Source organism: Anabas testudineus, chromosome 15 (assembly GCF_900324465.2).
Source record: "Anabas testudineus chromosome 15, fAnaTes1.2, whole genome shotgun sequence".
Classification (NCBI taxonomy): Eukaryota; Metazoa; Chordata; class Actinopteri; order Anabantiformes; family Anabantidae; genus Anabas; species Anabas testudineus.
The window spans coordinates 12765962-12779131 of NC_046624.1; the positions used below are offsets into that span (position 1 = coordinate 12765962).

Sequence of the window (13170 nt, forward strand, 5' to 3'; positions counted from 1 at the left end):
AAGAACAATGGTTCTTTCTGAACCATCATCCTGGACAGCAAAGGTATCCAGGAACTTGGAGAGAAACACTTTAAGCTTTACTCAGCCAGACTGACTCAAAGTAGATCAATCAAGTGCTAACAGCAAGCAGACTGGGCTCTACTTTCAAGTCTCTCCAAAGTCATGAAACACTGACAAATTTGTGCTGCATTTTTTACACATCATCCATCATTTATGGACTTTTGCACACTGTGCTACTCTGTGGGTCTGTGCAGACACTGGACATTGTACAGTACATATAGTAGATGTCATTCCATTCTGTATTTTCACTGCATATATTTACTGTATTCTACATGACTTACTATGTATAATTGTGTTTGAAAGTTAAAATCTGGATTTAAACTGACACGTAATTTCTTTCTTTACTAATGCATTACCGTGTCACTCAACACTCAAGTCAACACATGCTAACTGGAGGTTTACATTTGTAGGTTTCATAATGACACACAGATACAACCAGACTGACTTCTCTACCACTAAGCGAGTCCCTCTTTCTCCAAGTCGTGCTCGCTTTAACCACTGTCAGTAAACTCAAAACATAAAACAGTAATTATAGCTGAGGGTTTCTAAAGGAGGTGCCTGATCAGTTAAAGTTTCTCCGTGTTTTGTTGCTTGTTGCTACAGGAAGCCAGCAGATCAAATCGCAGGAATATGTCTAGTGGTGCTGGAGAGCTGGGCTTGGAGAAGAATGTCTTAAACCAGAACAGCAGAGGAACTTATTTCTCTTCATGTGAGAACAATTTTCCGAAAGCAAAAAATGGAATGTAATTTAATACATTTCTGCAAGTGATGCACCTTTACTATTTCTTTATAATCTGTACTTTGTATCCTGCTGCATTAATCTGACAGCTATAGGTAGTAGTTACATTTCAGATTAAGATTTTATATACAAAACAAATACATTTTAAACCTTAAAGTCCTTAAAATAAATAAATACATTTCTTACTATTTTCTTACTTTTATGATCAATACAGTTAATACTGATCAAGAAAATCTGTATTGAAAATAATCATTTGTTGTGGACCTCTTTAAAATAAAACAGTGATTGTTGCTCATGTATTAATAACCACAATGTAAAGTACCTTCAATTTAACCTTAATTACACACCACCACTACTTTCTGTTCACTTTTTACATCCTTCATCCAGCCTGTGTAGGTGTGAACACCAGCAGCTACAGCACCTCCTCACTAGGAGGTGATGGAGGCTGGAGACACATAGATGGAGAAAGGTACGAAGGTGGAGGAGGCGGAGGAGGAGGCAGTTATCTTGTGACCTCAGTGTCGAAGGTTACGTCCAGCTCGTCAGGTGGTGCTAGGAGAGCACAGACTGCTGGCTCAACAAGAAACCTAGCACCTGTTTTACAAGAGTGGAAGGTCATATCCAGCCGCTCAGGAGATGATGACGGTGAGATCCTGTAAATAAAACAATGTTGGCATCAGGTTGTATGAAACAGAAGCTTTGAAAACACGAAGGAAAGATTCAAGGATCTTTATTAATCCTAAAGAGGAAACAGTTTTGCCTTGTCACTCCTGCTCTTTGTTCAAAGAAAAGAGTCAAAACAGAAAAAGAACCACACTAACGCAAATAAAAAATAACATCAATACAAAAAAACTCCATAAGAACAAAGGAAATAGTAGTGATCTCACCAACCTGTCCAGTGTTTTAGCTGCTTGTTGTTTTGTTGGTCTGTTCTCTCTCCTCTTTTCACTCACCCCAACCGGTCGAGGCAGGTAGCCGCCCACCCTGAGTCTGGTTTCTCCCTCTAAAGGGAGTTTTCTTCTCCACTGTTTGATTGTTGATTATTGTGTTTTCTGTATAATTCTGTAAATAGTTATATTTTGAAAAGGTCTTAAACCTTAAACTGTAAAGTGCCTTGAGATGACTTCTCTTGTGATTTGGTGATACAAATAATTAAAATGAATTTGAATAGTGCAATGGAAAGTGATAGTATAAATATGACATATACAATGATTGTCTTCAACTTACGGAGTTGTACAGTTTAATGGTCAATAAGCGAAAGGATCTCCTTGTGGAACACTTCACTTCGTTGGAGTTGGGGTAAAATAAAAGCTACAGCGGCAGATGCCCAAACTCAGACATTGAAGGACCTGAGCTGCCTCAGAAAATAAAACTGGCTCATTGGCTTTTTTTTTTTTTTACAGCGATGTTGACCCAGTCCAGTTTACCGTCCAATCATACTCCCAAGTATTGTATATTGACACAACTTCCAACTCCTCTGCCATTATACTGTAGAAAGAGGAGTGACAGGATACCCAGATTTTCTCCTTAGCTCCTTTGATTTTTTTGTGAGCTGGTTTCAACAGTTTCAACACTCTTTACTTTATGATGTCTCCACCCTGACATTAATCTCTGTCTGCTCCTCACTGTTGATATTTGTGCTGACCTATTGTGATTTATTACAGGAAGCTCCAGTGCTAATTCCTCTCCAGAGTTTACACGCAAAGACTATGGAAACTATTGTGGGTTAAACTATAAACTTAGTTGTTGTGCAATGTTGTTTCAGCTTTATCTAAGTGTCCATGTGTATTTATGTTTTTCTTTTTTCTAGGCTCCTCCACCAGAATAGGGAGGAGCAAAAAAAGAGGTATTCCTTTAAAAGGTTTTCGTTCCTGTCATAATTTTTGCACTGTGCCATTCTTAAGTGTCACACCTAGTGTTTTATTAAACCGAGATTCCTTTCTTCATTGTGTGCTGTGATTTTTTTTTTCCAGCAAGCGAGATCAGAGCCAGATTACAAAGTTCCTCTCCAACTCCATGCAGATGTAAGAACCCCTGAATCCATTCACTGTCTGTTAATGCTTTTATTTAATCCACATTTTTAAGTCAGTCAGTCATGTAGGGCCTTTTAATGTTTTGTATCGAGTGCTGTGAGTGATGATTGTTTGTGTGTCTGTGTTTTTTCAGGGACACAGCTAGATGATGTGAAGAAGTTGCTGAGGGGACGCTCAAGCAGTATCAGCCCCACTCGCCCCACCCTGCCTGTCCCTAAAAAGGGCAGAGTGAAACCCCAGACGCTGAGCTCTACGGCCACTCAGTCTGGTATCAACCCTTACACACAGTCACACTCATGCGCGGACACTTTGCCTTGCTGTGACACAGATTGTGATGGCCTCAGGTTGTGCCTCTCAAATAATGAGCATTTCTCAAACGTTTAACAAAACTCAGGTCCTTTTAAATACAGACATAACAGGCAACTCTTGCTTCGATCGGTCATTACAAACATTTTCATGGACAAAAAAAATGACTTTGATCCTTAAAATTACTGATAAATGATGTTTATTCATTCTCTTGTCAGATGAATCATATGGAGTTGCAACGAAAGACAAAGTCACCTATGCAGGTATGTTTCTATATATACTAATATTCACATGATGAGTATTTCAAAGTTTAAAAGGAATTTAATTTCTTTACTTTATCCTCAGAGATTATCAGAGACAGTGGTATTGGATGTAAAGGATGCCACTGCTGCTCTGGTTCATGTTGGTCGTGGTGGAAGTGGCTGCTGGGACTTCTCTCTCTGCTCCTGCTCGGACTCATGTTTGGCCTCTTTAAACTGGGTAATATTAAAGATACCTCTCGAGATATAATTTTCTGAGTTTTCTGTTGTAGGACAGAGTGCCTGAGAGTGACACCCATAAAACGCGTGTTTGAGTTTTACAAGCGAGTAAACATTATGTCATAGTGCTGCTAAGACCTGCTGCTCTCCCTGGAGATTTGATCTCTGGGTGCTGTTTCACTGCCATAAAGGTGATCTGGCATTCATTGTCGGGGGAGCAGCACATCAGAGACTCCTGTTTATTTCCCTGCTGATGAAAAGGTGTTGATGTTGATGTAAATTTAATCTGATAAACAAATGCTGATGCTCTTTTCTTAGCTTACGATGTGAGAGAGCTGAAGGCGGTTCCCCATCCCAGCCCACTAACAGGTGATATTAATCTTATCAATAGCTAAAGAAAAACTTTCCCCTGCACACCCTAAACAAATCAAGTCAATGTCAACCAGATACAATAAACTAATCCATTTCTGGAGTTCTGGTTACTTAAATAAAAGTGTCATATTTTTCTTCTGACTCTCTTAATTTAAGCTTCTCACAATCTAGAAATAAAACAGTGTTTCTGTTGATGCATACAATGGACAGTAACAACAACAGACTCATTTCCATTGTAAGAAGTATTAATCCAGCTTAATGTAAATCTTTGTTTAATATAACAACCAGCCTCTTTTAGTAGTGGAAAACCATTTGCTCATTGATTTTCTGATGCTGCTGAACATCCCATCAATTACACCAACCACACCAGGGAAGCTACGCAGATTTTGTGTGATTACTCTTCTGTTGGAAGGCTAAAACAGGCAAAAGCTGTCATTGTGATGTCACTGTGAAGATGCTAAAGTGGGGAAATACTGTACTTAGATATTATTTCTCTCATCTAGAAAAGTAGGACAAATAAAATGCAGTTGTAGGCATTCAGAGGAGGTGCACATGCAGTATACTGTGTACTGACTGAATACTGAACTCTAATATGTTTATTTACTGATTTAAATCTTATCTTAAACATATTAATTTTGTTCTCCGTTTAGTGGACCCTGAATCTAGAGGTACTTTTAGCAGTTTTTCAGGTTTTGTCGTGTTTTTATACAGTATATTTGTCAAATCTTACTCTTATCTTTGTCATGTCCTGTCACAGGAATCACTGGTTCCCCTGGAATTCCAGGTGAGAAATGAAGGTAGACATTTTCATTGAGCCGTTACAAGCTGTATCTTCTTTTTTTATTGTGAGATCATGACGTCTTTTTACTCACTGTGACCTCTGACCCAGGCCCTCCTGGTGAGATGGGACAGATGGGCCCTGAGGGTCCTAAAGGACAAAAAGGAAACCAAGGTACCGGGAGTGCTTCAGACTTCAAAGTAAAAAGTAGAGGAACCGTCTAGTTTCTGTAGTATGAATGATTTTATATGATGTCTGATCAGGTGATCAGGGACTGGAGGGGCTACCGGGCACCAGTGGTCGTGACGGTCCACCTGGCCCTAGAGGTGAACCAGGACTTCCCGGAATTGGAGAGAAAGGTGAAAGAGGTATGGCTCATCATCAAATGAGTAACATTAGTGTAGTTTAATGTAGTTTGACTTCAATGTACTTCGAGTCACTACAGGAGCTCATGTGTTTGGTTTTTGCAGGTGCCCCTGGGAGTCCTGGTATCCCAGGACTTATGGGACCTACTGGCCCGATTGGAGCAAATGGTAAGTTCACTGAATATAAATACCCATCACTTCTTTATGTTAAAATAAATGAATAAATAAATATATTCAATTAAATTGTGCTGTTATCTACAACCAGCAACAGGTGGCAGTATAGAGTCATTTACAACAGTATTCAGTGAAAAAAATAAATATCTGTACTGTAGATTTTAACATGTAACAAAACATTTAAGTAGAAAAGTTGTTCTGTTTTTTTTTTTTTAATTCTAATTTTCATATGTTGTTAATGGATCTAACGGGTAATAAAATACAATCTGATATTCTGATAATGACTTGGTTACTGTGGTTTTCCTTTTATTAATTATCCGTCTTGGCTCTAGGCCCACCTGGACCTCCTGGACCTTCTGGGCTTCCAGGTAACCTTGTCACTGTTGTTATAAATATTTAACATGACACTAATACCAGAGCTGATTATTACATTTACCAACACCAACTATGTTAGTGCCTTGAGTTAATGCGTTTACATGAACTGTCTTGATACAGGTCAACCATGTCCTGCAGGTTTCCGTGGCGAGGCCGGGCCACCTGGGCCTAAAGGTAGTTTTCATGAACGTTGTTGACTTGTTAAATACAGAGCAATGGATCGTTCATTTAATTAGTTTATAATGTTGTTATGTGACTTTCCTCACTCTGCAGGTGACAGAGGACTTGCAGAATTTCAGAGATAAAGTCTTAATTTAGGGTCTATTTTATTCTAGGGCTCCATTCACTCCATACAAAACGGCAAATACATGTTATAATCTCACTTTATGCAACATTGGTGAGAGAGGTCACAGGTCTACCTGTTCAACTTTCTGAATTATACTATGTTTAAACATTATATATTCCTCAGGTGACCCTGGTTTACCAGGTCTGCCTGGACCAGCTGGAGAAAGAGGGTCCAAAGGGTCCATGGGTGAGTCATCAGCTCTCCAGCTACAGATATCCAATGTCTAATAATAATATTTTTGTTTTCATATTTCCCAAAATACGTGTTATTACTCCGTTATTCAGTTCATGTGCTTTATTGGAGTGGCTCAGTTTTCTGCAACTTCATACTTCTACTGTACTACAGTTTTTTTTTATTATAACCTGTCTGATAGATACTTTTCCTAGTTTTATTTTATTAAAAAAAAAAAAAAAGTATATCACTAGTTAGAATGTTTTTGAGCCTTCTTTTTTTGTTCATGGATTTTTAGCAATTGCAAGACTGAAAACTCACCTGATGGTTTCATTTAGATGTTTTAGAGGCCCAGATGTTTAACCATTTCCATTTCCAGGAAAATGCCTTAAGCTATCTTGATTAATTTTTTTTTTTTTTTTTTTTTAAATCTTGTTTTATATACAAAATGGCATGGAAAATGTTTTATGGAGGTAGTGAGTCAGACTGTTTCTTCACTGGAAATAGTAATTTCCTGGAGTCTTGTTGGTTGTTCTACATTTTAAACTCTTTAATTTCAGTTGGACTTGATTATGATGAATTAAGGGGATGGGTATGATCATCTCCCACTCACAAAGTGGAGGAAGCACTTACGAATTATGGAAAACTATACTGTCTTTAAAAAAAAACACACACACACACACACAGGCTTACTTCAACACATTAAACATCTGTTATTTCAACAATTTAGAGTAAACTCCCAGCTTCCTTTATCTTTGTCCTATTTCTAAATAGTTTAAAATAAAGTTTTAATTCCAGGGAGAAAAGTGAAAGCATTAATTAACATTCTCCACTAGAGGGCATTAGTGAAAAGTTTTTTATAACCATTGCCCATCAAAGAAAAGCACACTGCAAAACTATCACACCAAATGTTTGGATTTTATATTCATTAGATTTTTTTTTTTTCTTTGTTGTCATCAGGGCTGTCAGGACACGATGGTGCAAAAGGATCAAGAGGTAAATTAATTTCAGCATTTCAGACATAACAATAAGCACAAAGATGTAACTTTGCACATAACACAACTCATCCTCAAATCACCATAAATAATAATTTAATCCGTGGTCATCAGGTGACCAAGGACCTGCTGGAAGCCCTGGACACAGAGGTCCTGTAGGGTCTCCTGGAGTTGCTGGACTCCCAGGTAAAAGTAAAGCGATTTCATCCTTGAAAAACATGAAACTATATCTGATAAAAATTTAAGCTACAATATATTAATATTATCATTAATGATTAATATGATAATTTCTGATATCTTCCACTCTGTAGGAGCTCCTGGGCATCAAGGACCACCAGGTACGAACACTTTTAAACGATCCTTTGATGTGTCTGTGATATTTGTGAACTTTAACTGAAGTTGAGTGGGGAGAGGGATCAATCCCACACCACAAACGGTCAGAACGTCACACGTGCACAAATACACTAGCTTGATCACTACGTTAGAGGAAGAAGACTTCCGTGTTCACCCAGATGTCCAACAATTGAGCACTGTACTTTCTTCTCTGTACTGCTACTGTTTTGCTGTTTTCAAAGTGATTCTAACGAGTAAAAACAATGGCAGGCTGAGTTTTGGGCTGAGGTTGTTGTGGGAGTTTGAGCAGGGTTTAGGTCCCTGAGACTTGGCAATTCATCATTTTGAATGTGAACTTTGAATGCATCATTCAAAGACTGCAAATCATCATCATTCTACAAATCTAGAGGGAGAGCACTTCTAACATACTTTGTGTGTGTGTGTCTGTTTTTAGGGGTACCTGGGAATCCAGGGACACCAGGGGCCAAAGGTACCATGAACTCTTTCATGAGGCCATTCAAGAGCTTCTTTCTGAAATACTGTGGATATTGTCTTATTTATTATGAATCTCTGCATGCCTCTGCCTGTCTTTAGGTGAAACTGGTGAATGCCATCATGCCTACTAAAACTTGCATTTTATTCTAACTATAATCATTGTTTAAATAATAATAGTAATAGTTTAGGAATATCTTTTTTCTTTTTTTTCCAAAAAGGCTCCAGTTCTGTTGGCATCCCCGGACCACCTGGGTCTGCTGGTGTTTCTGGTCCTCCAGGACCTCCAGGATTATCAGGTCTGACACATCATAAACCCAGAAACTAGTCAGACAATAATCTTTGCATTCTGCATATCCTGCATCTTAGGCCTGAATGATTGTTTCATAGCAGTAAGAATACGTTTCCCTCTTTTAACCTTCAAAATGTTCACCCTGTATTTTTTAATTTAACTCCTCAGGTCCCATTGGTCCTGCTGGTCTGCCTGGTCAGCCTGGTAGGTCACAACACTTTGTCAGTCCCAAAGGAAGCTACTGTTATGTGGCCCCCAGAGTCTCATGGATGCTGCATTTTCTTTGTCTTCCCAGGTCCTAAAGGAGAAAAAGGGGATTCAGGCTCTACATTCAGCTCTGGTACGATACAATATTTGAACTTGTGTAGTCTTATTTTAGGGTACATAATGTACATAAAGTAGAAGTAACACTTTACAGAAGACAATGGTATCACTGACTTTAACAACATTTTTCTTTTTTTAAATTACATTTTGCATTACTTACATTTTATACTGGACCACCAGGACCGCCTGGGCCTCCCGGACTCAAAGGATCCACAGGTGATCAATTGTTGCCTCATTGAAGTATGAAAGCTTTTGTTTCATTGACATTTTACTTTATCATGTAATTTCCATTATTATTAATTGTAGGTTCTCCTGGGCCCAGAGGATACCAAGGTAATTTTCTTTCAGGTGTGTCTGTTGTGTCCTGATCATTTGCATGATGAGCATCAATAACTGTGACTTTTCGTTTGTGTCTCAGGTGAACCAGGACAGCCAGGTTTGCCTGGCTCTCCAGGAAGATCAGGAAGCTCTAAGAGAGGTCAGACTTTAGTAAATAATAATGAATCACAATAATCTGAAAGACAATTGTGATAAGCTAAGGACTATGCACGTGTGGAAGGAAAGCTCAATGCACTTGATATATAACTGTGCTACTTACTCCCTGGGCTTTCAGATCTACCGGGGCCTCCTGGACATCCAGGACCACCAGGAGTCAAAGGTAAACTGAACTTCACACTGAAATGTGTGATGTTGGCAATATATTGTTGTGTATTTTAACATTAATACTGTACATTATCTGCCTGTGTGCATCATTCAACTGTAATGTTTTTGTTGTTCATCATTTCTAAGGGGACACTGGAGCTCCTGGTATTCCTGGCTCTTCAAGAGGTATGAAAATCCTTTACCTTAATTCACAAAGTCAAGTGTGTTTTTATCGTGTAAAAGCCCAAACGGTTGAGGTTGTTGTCCACAGGTTTTCTTCTTCAGTGCCTTTACTATCACATTTTAAATCATTTCAGGCCCTCCTGGTCCCCCAGGTCCTCCTGGCCCTCCAGGCCAATCAGAGATGTGCCTTAATGAATGTAAGAGTGTTTCTGGAGCCCGATCACAAGGTCATAGGCCGACAGGGTGGCAGAACAGATTTTTAACATTTTCATATTTTATCTGCTCCATGCAGGTAGAACTAGACCTAGTATCCCTGGACCACCAGGTCTACCGGGTCCTCCAGGAAGTCCTGGAAGCTTCTCTGGCTCTATAGAGGAGATTTCTGCCCATGTCTTTGCATACCTGCAACGTAAGCATATATAACCAAGTTCACACTTCTAATAAAAAATAAGTCAAATGAGTCCATCTTTAACAGTGGAAATCGCGTCTGGATTGGATTTCAATCAAATTACTTATTCTTAATTTCAGAAAGAGGGATTGCTAGAGGTCTACCTGGGCCACCTGGTCCTCCTGGGCCTTCTTGTACAGGAGGTTCAGGCTCCACTACTGCTACGATTGACCATTCTGCACTGATAAGAAGTGAGATTTTATCATTCACTTTGATTGATTTTAGCTTAATTACCTGTAGAATAAAGACAAACTGTAAACAACAAGACATCTTCACTGTTTCCTTATTCCTCAAACAGACCCAGACTTCCTTTCATGGATTAGGTCTGCTGTACATCATGGTCCTCCAGGTCCTCCTGGCCCACAGGGGCCACCAGGAGTCTCCACCGCCACTCCATGCGAATCAAGAAGTTGTGGCTACAGCTGGGAGGACATTCAGCGATACCTGCAGGGTACGTTTGACACCGAGGATGAACATAATGTCTAAACTGATGCAGGCTGCCTGTTAATCTGAACTCAAATTTAACACTATTATAGTGTGATCCGTCTTGGCATTCAAAATTTATATCTAGCAATGTAGAATCTTTAAATATGTGGGACAAGTCCCGCTGAAACAAATTTGTATGACTTTCTACAATCTATTACCTTTGTGAATCTTTTATTACATTGTGCAAAGTCATCTTTTTCCAAAGCCACTAACAAACACGGTGATGTGGATTGATTCTGTCTCAGGATATGAGCTCAGAGGACTTCCTGGACCTCCTGGTCCTCCAGGTCCACAGGGACCACAGGGGCCTTCAGGCCGCTGCACTGGATCAGTTTCCAACAGTGGAAACCTCCCTCGTGAGAGCATCCGTGCTGAGGTTCAGGAGTATCTGACCAGTAAGCTACCCACACAGATATAAACACGATCAGTCTCTTTGGTCAATCGTAACTCCTTTCACCTCCATACACTTTATTTTTTAGGTGACAGTGTTCGTCGTACCATCACTGGACCTCCAGGACCAAGGGGTCAAAAAGGAGAACGTGGAGAGCCTGGTTACATCCACAGACAAAGCTACTCTGAGGGTATCTCTCACCTCAGTTCTGATCGCAGAGAGGTCGACGTCACCAAGCTCACTGAGACACTGGACTACTCCAACATCGCCCTGAAAGTTACAGACTACATCAAAAGTGAGTTTTTACTTTACAGTAGAGCTGTCAAATGTATTTCAGTTCAGTGAAACATGAAAATAGGAATATACTTATTTTCATTTTCTACTCTTATTTGTACTGTGACTGGAGTCAAAATCATATTTCAGTTCTCTACACAACCATGTGTGACATATTGATGCAACTGAGGATGGCAAAAACTCACATTACACAAATAACTGTAGTGTATAAACATCTATGGGTACACTTTAAACAGGGAACTGCTAATGGCTAATTTAGCATGAATTTAATAGTGCCAAAAATGTAAACAAATTAAAAATGTTGGGCCAGGCTGTAATTCATATTAAAACGTCATGTAAAAATTTAAATATAAATAAGTATGAACATTTCATTTCATCCTATCAACATTTTTTGACATTATTAATGCTCTGAATGCTCCATCAACATTCTCATATCCCTGGATCAATGACTTTGTTTGATTCATGCACAGATTGATGTGATTGTCTTCATCTATGATCACACATGTTACCGCACTACTGTTTTCTAACCTATAGACCAAGGCCTGCTGCAGGAGTATCTGGTTGAGGATCCTTGGAGGGCAAATGTAAGAGTGAATCAAGGCCCCCCTGGACCACCTGGCCCACCCGGACCACCTGGTTACAGTCGCGTTATTGGAGCCTATGGCAATGTCACAGCTGACCTCATGGAGTTCTTCAGAAGTGAGAATACAGGCTTATGACTTTCCACATTCAACAATGGAAAACTATCCAGACTTATGTAAGTGTTGCTGGAAAATGTTGCTTCATCATGATTAAATCTGTGCTGTTGCTCTCGCACAGCTTATGGCACCATCCCTGGCCCTCCAGGAAAAACTGGACCAAAGGGAGACAGAGGGTACCCAGGACCTAAAGGAGACAAGGGTACATTCAAACAGAGCCGATGAAACACTGCACACTGCTCTCCAAGCCTGAACTGAGATAAGTAATCTAAGGGTTTTGTGTGTTTACAGGTGATCCTGGACAGCCAGGTTTAGCAGGACTACCAGGAACCTACACTGTCCAAATTCCACACAGAGTTCAGAAGAGAGATGCAGGTAAAATATTTAAAAACAGATCAAACCCCCAAAAATATCCAGTATAACAAACATGTAAGTCATTGCTACACCATATTTTTCTATTAACTGCAGAGAATAAAGCGGGTGGCCATCGTCAAAAGCAGCGTCGTCGAGCCAACAATGGCTAAATGGCTATAATACTACTGGATCATGTCAGATTTAATTTCAATTACTTATCTTTTATTTAGTGTTCAACTGTAGCAATGAAATTAGTGGAAATGCTCCTTATTGTTGCCATCTGTAGAAACTTCAGAGGACAATTTACAAAAATAAATGGAACAGTCTCTTTAAAACAGCCTTAATAGAAGTATAGTTTTAGCTACTGGTCGGTTTTATTCTGATACAGATTATTTTTTGATATGTGGGTGTGCAATGTTTACTTTGTTGGAAGTTTGCATTTAAAGCTTTTTCAGGGGTGGCTTTGTTTAGGAGAGCATTAATGTTTAAGCGTTAACTAGCATTTGCTGATATTTTAAATGCACTTTTGCATTTCTTACAGTGCTTGTGTTACTAATGTGTATACTTTTAGTTTTATATGTTGGATCAAGTAAAATCTTCAACATTATGTACAAAATACATTACTGTTATATTACCCATGTAGGCCAACTTCCAGCCTTTACGACCTGGGTAGATATCCTATCACCAAACAATCATATGTCATAATCATATGATTAACATTTTAAGTATATAAAGCACCAATATCTGAACCTGACACAGTTCCTGTCAAACTGTGGGTCATTGGGGATGGGTGGGAGATGAGGGTATATGTCGCTGACATTGTTATTTTTTTTATATGAGACTGAAATCAATATATTTTCTTTATACCTTTAGTTGCTAAAGAATACATTTTAAAGTGTTCCCAGATTATGTTTTACACAATTGAACTTATTGACATTTGATCAGTATATTTGAAAGACGCAAAAATAAATCTATTTTTGGACTTGTGAGTCTTGATATTTGCATGACTAAATTGATCTGAAATATGTTTTTAGACAGTT

General features: G+C 39.0%; 2 protein-coding genes across 2 annotated transcripts; both read left to right on the forward strand.

Moving 5' to 3' along the window:
• The first annotated feature begins 796 nt into the window (after positions 1 to 796).
• Positions 797 to 9722, forward strand: LOC113158403 (collagen alpha-1(XVII) chain-like). Its single transcript, XM_026354302.1, has 30 exons — positions 797 to 803; positions 1187 to 1444; positions 2464 to 2520; positions 2610 to 2645; positions 2773 to 2823; positions 2966 to 3100; positions 3357 to 3401; positions 3484 to 3618; positions 3936 to 3986; positions 4747 to 4773; positions 4879 to 4941; positions 5031 to 5135; positions 5238 to 5300; positions 5639 to 5674; positions 5802 to 5855; positions 6151 to 6213; positions 7159 to 7194; positions 7308 to 7379; positions 7505 to 7531; positions 7981 to 8016; positions 8240 to 8317; positions 8479 to 8514; positions 8606 to 8650; positions 8815 to 8850; positions 8941 to 8967; positions 9053 to 9112; positions 9248 to 9292; positions 9424 to 9462; positions 9594 to 9656; positions 9694 to 9722. Exons 1-30 carry the CDS (start codon positions 797 to 799, stop codon positions 9720 to 9722), a joined length of 1815 nt encoding a protein of 604 aa, XP_026210087.1.
• Positions 9723 to 10244: 522 nt separating this feature from the next.
• LOC113158406 (collagen alpha-1(XVII) chain-like) lies at positions 10245 to 13136 on the forward strand. Its single transcript, XM_026354304.1, has 7 exons — positions 10245 to 10358; positions 10599 to 10788; positions 10873 to 11079; positions 11613 to 11777; positions 11898 to 11978; positions 12068 to 12151; positions 12245 to 13136. Exons 1-7 carry the CDS (start codon positions 10245 to 10247, stop codon positions 12298 to 12300), a joined length of 897 nt encoding a protein of 298 aa, XP_026210089.1. The 3' UTR covers positions 12301 to 13136.
• The last annotated feature ends 34 nt before the right edge of the window (positions 13137 to 13170 follow it).

Bases quoted from the DNA above. Each gene is read 5' to 3' on its own strand.
- LOC113158403 (XM_026354302.1), top strand. The intron at 5,136-5,237 runs GTATGGCTCATC...TGGTTTTTGCAG, and splicing joins TGGAGAGAAAGGTGAAAGAG to GTGCCCCTGGGAGTCCTGGT. The intron at 8,968-9,052 runs GTAATTTTCTTT...TTTGTGTCTCAG, and splicing joins TGGGCCCAGAGGATACCAAG to GTGAACCAGGACAGCCAGGT.
- LOC113158406 (XM_026354304.1), top strand. From the start codon at position 10,245: ATGGTCCTCCAGGTCCTCCTGGCCCACAGGGGCCACCAGGAGTCTCCA. The intron at 10,359-10,598 runs GTACGTTTGACA...CTTTTTCCAAAG, and splicing joins CATTCAGCGATACCTGCAGG to CCACTAACAAACACGGTGAT. The intron at 12,152-12,244 runs GTAAAATATTTA...TATTAACTGCAG, and splicing joins AGTTCAGAAGAGAGATGCAG to AGAATAAAGCGGGTGGCCAT.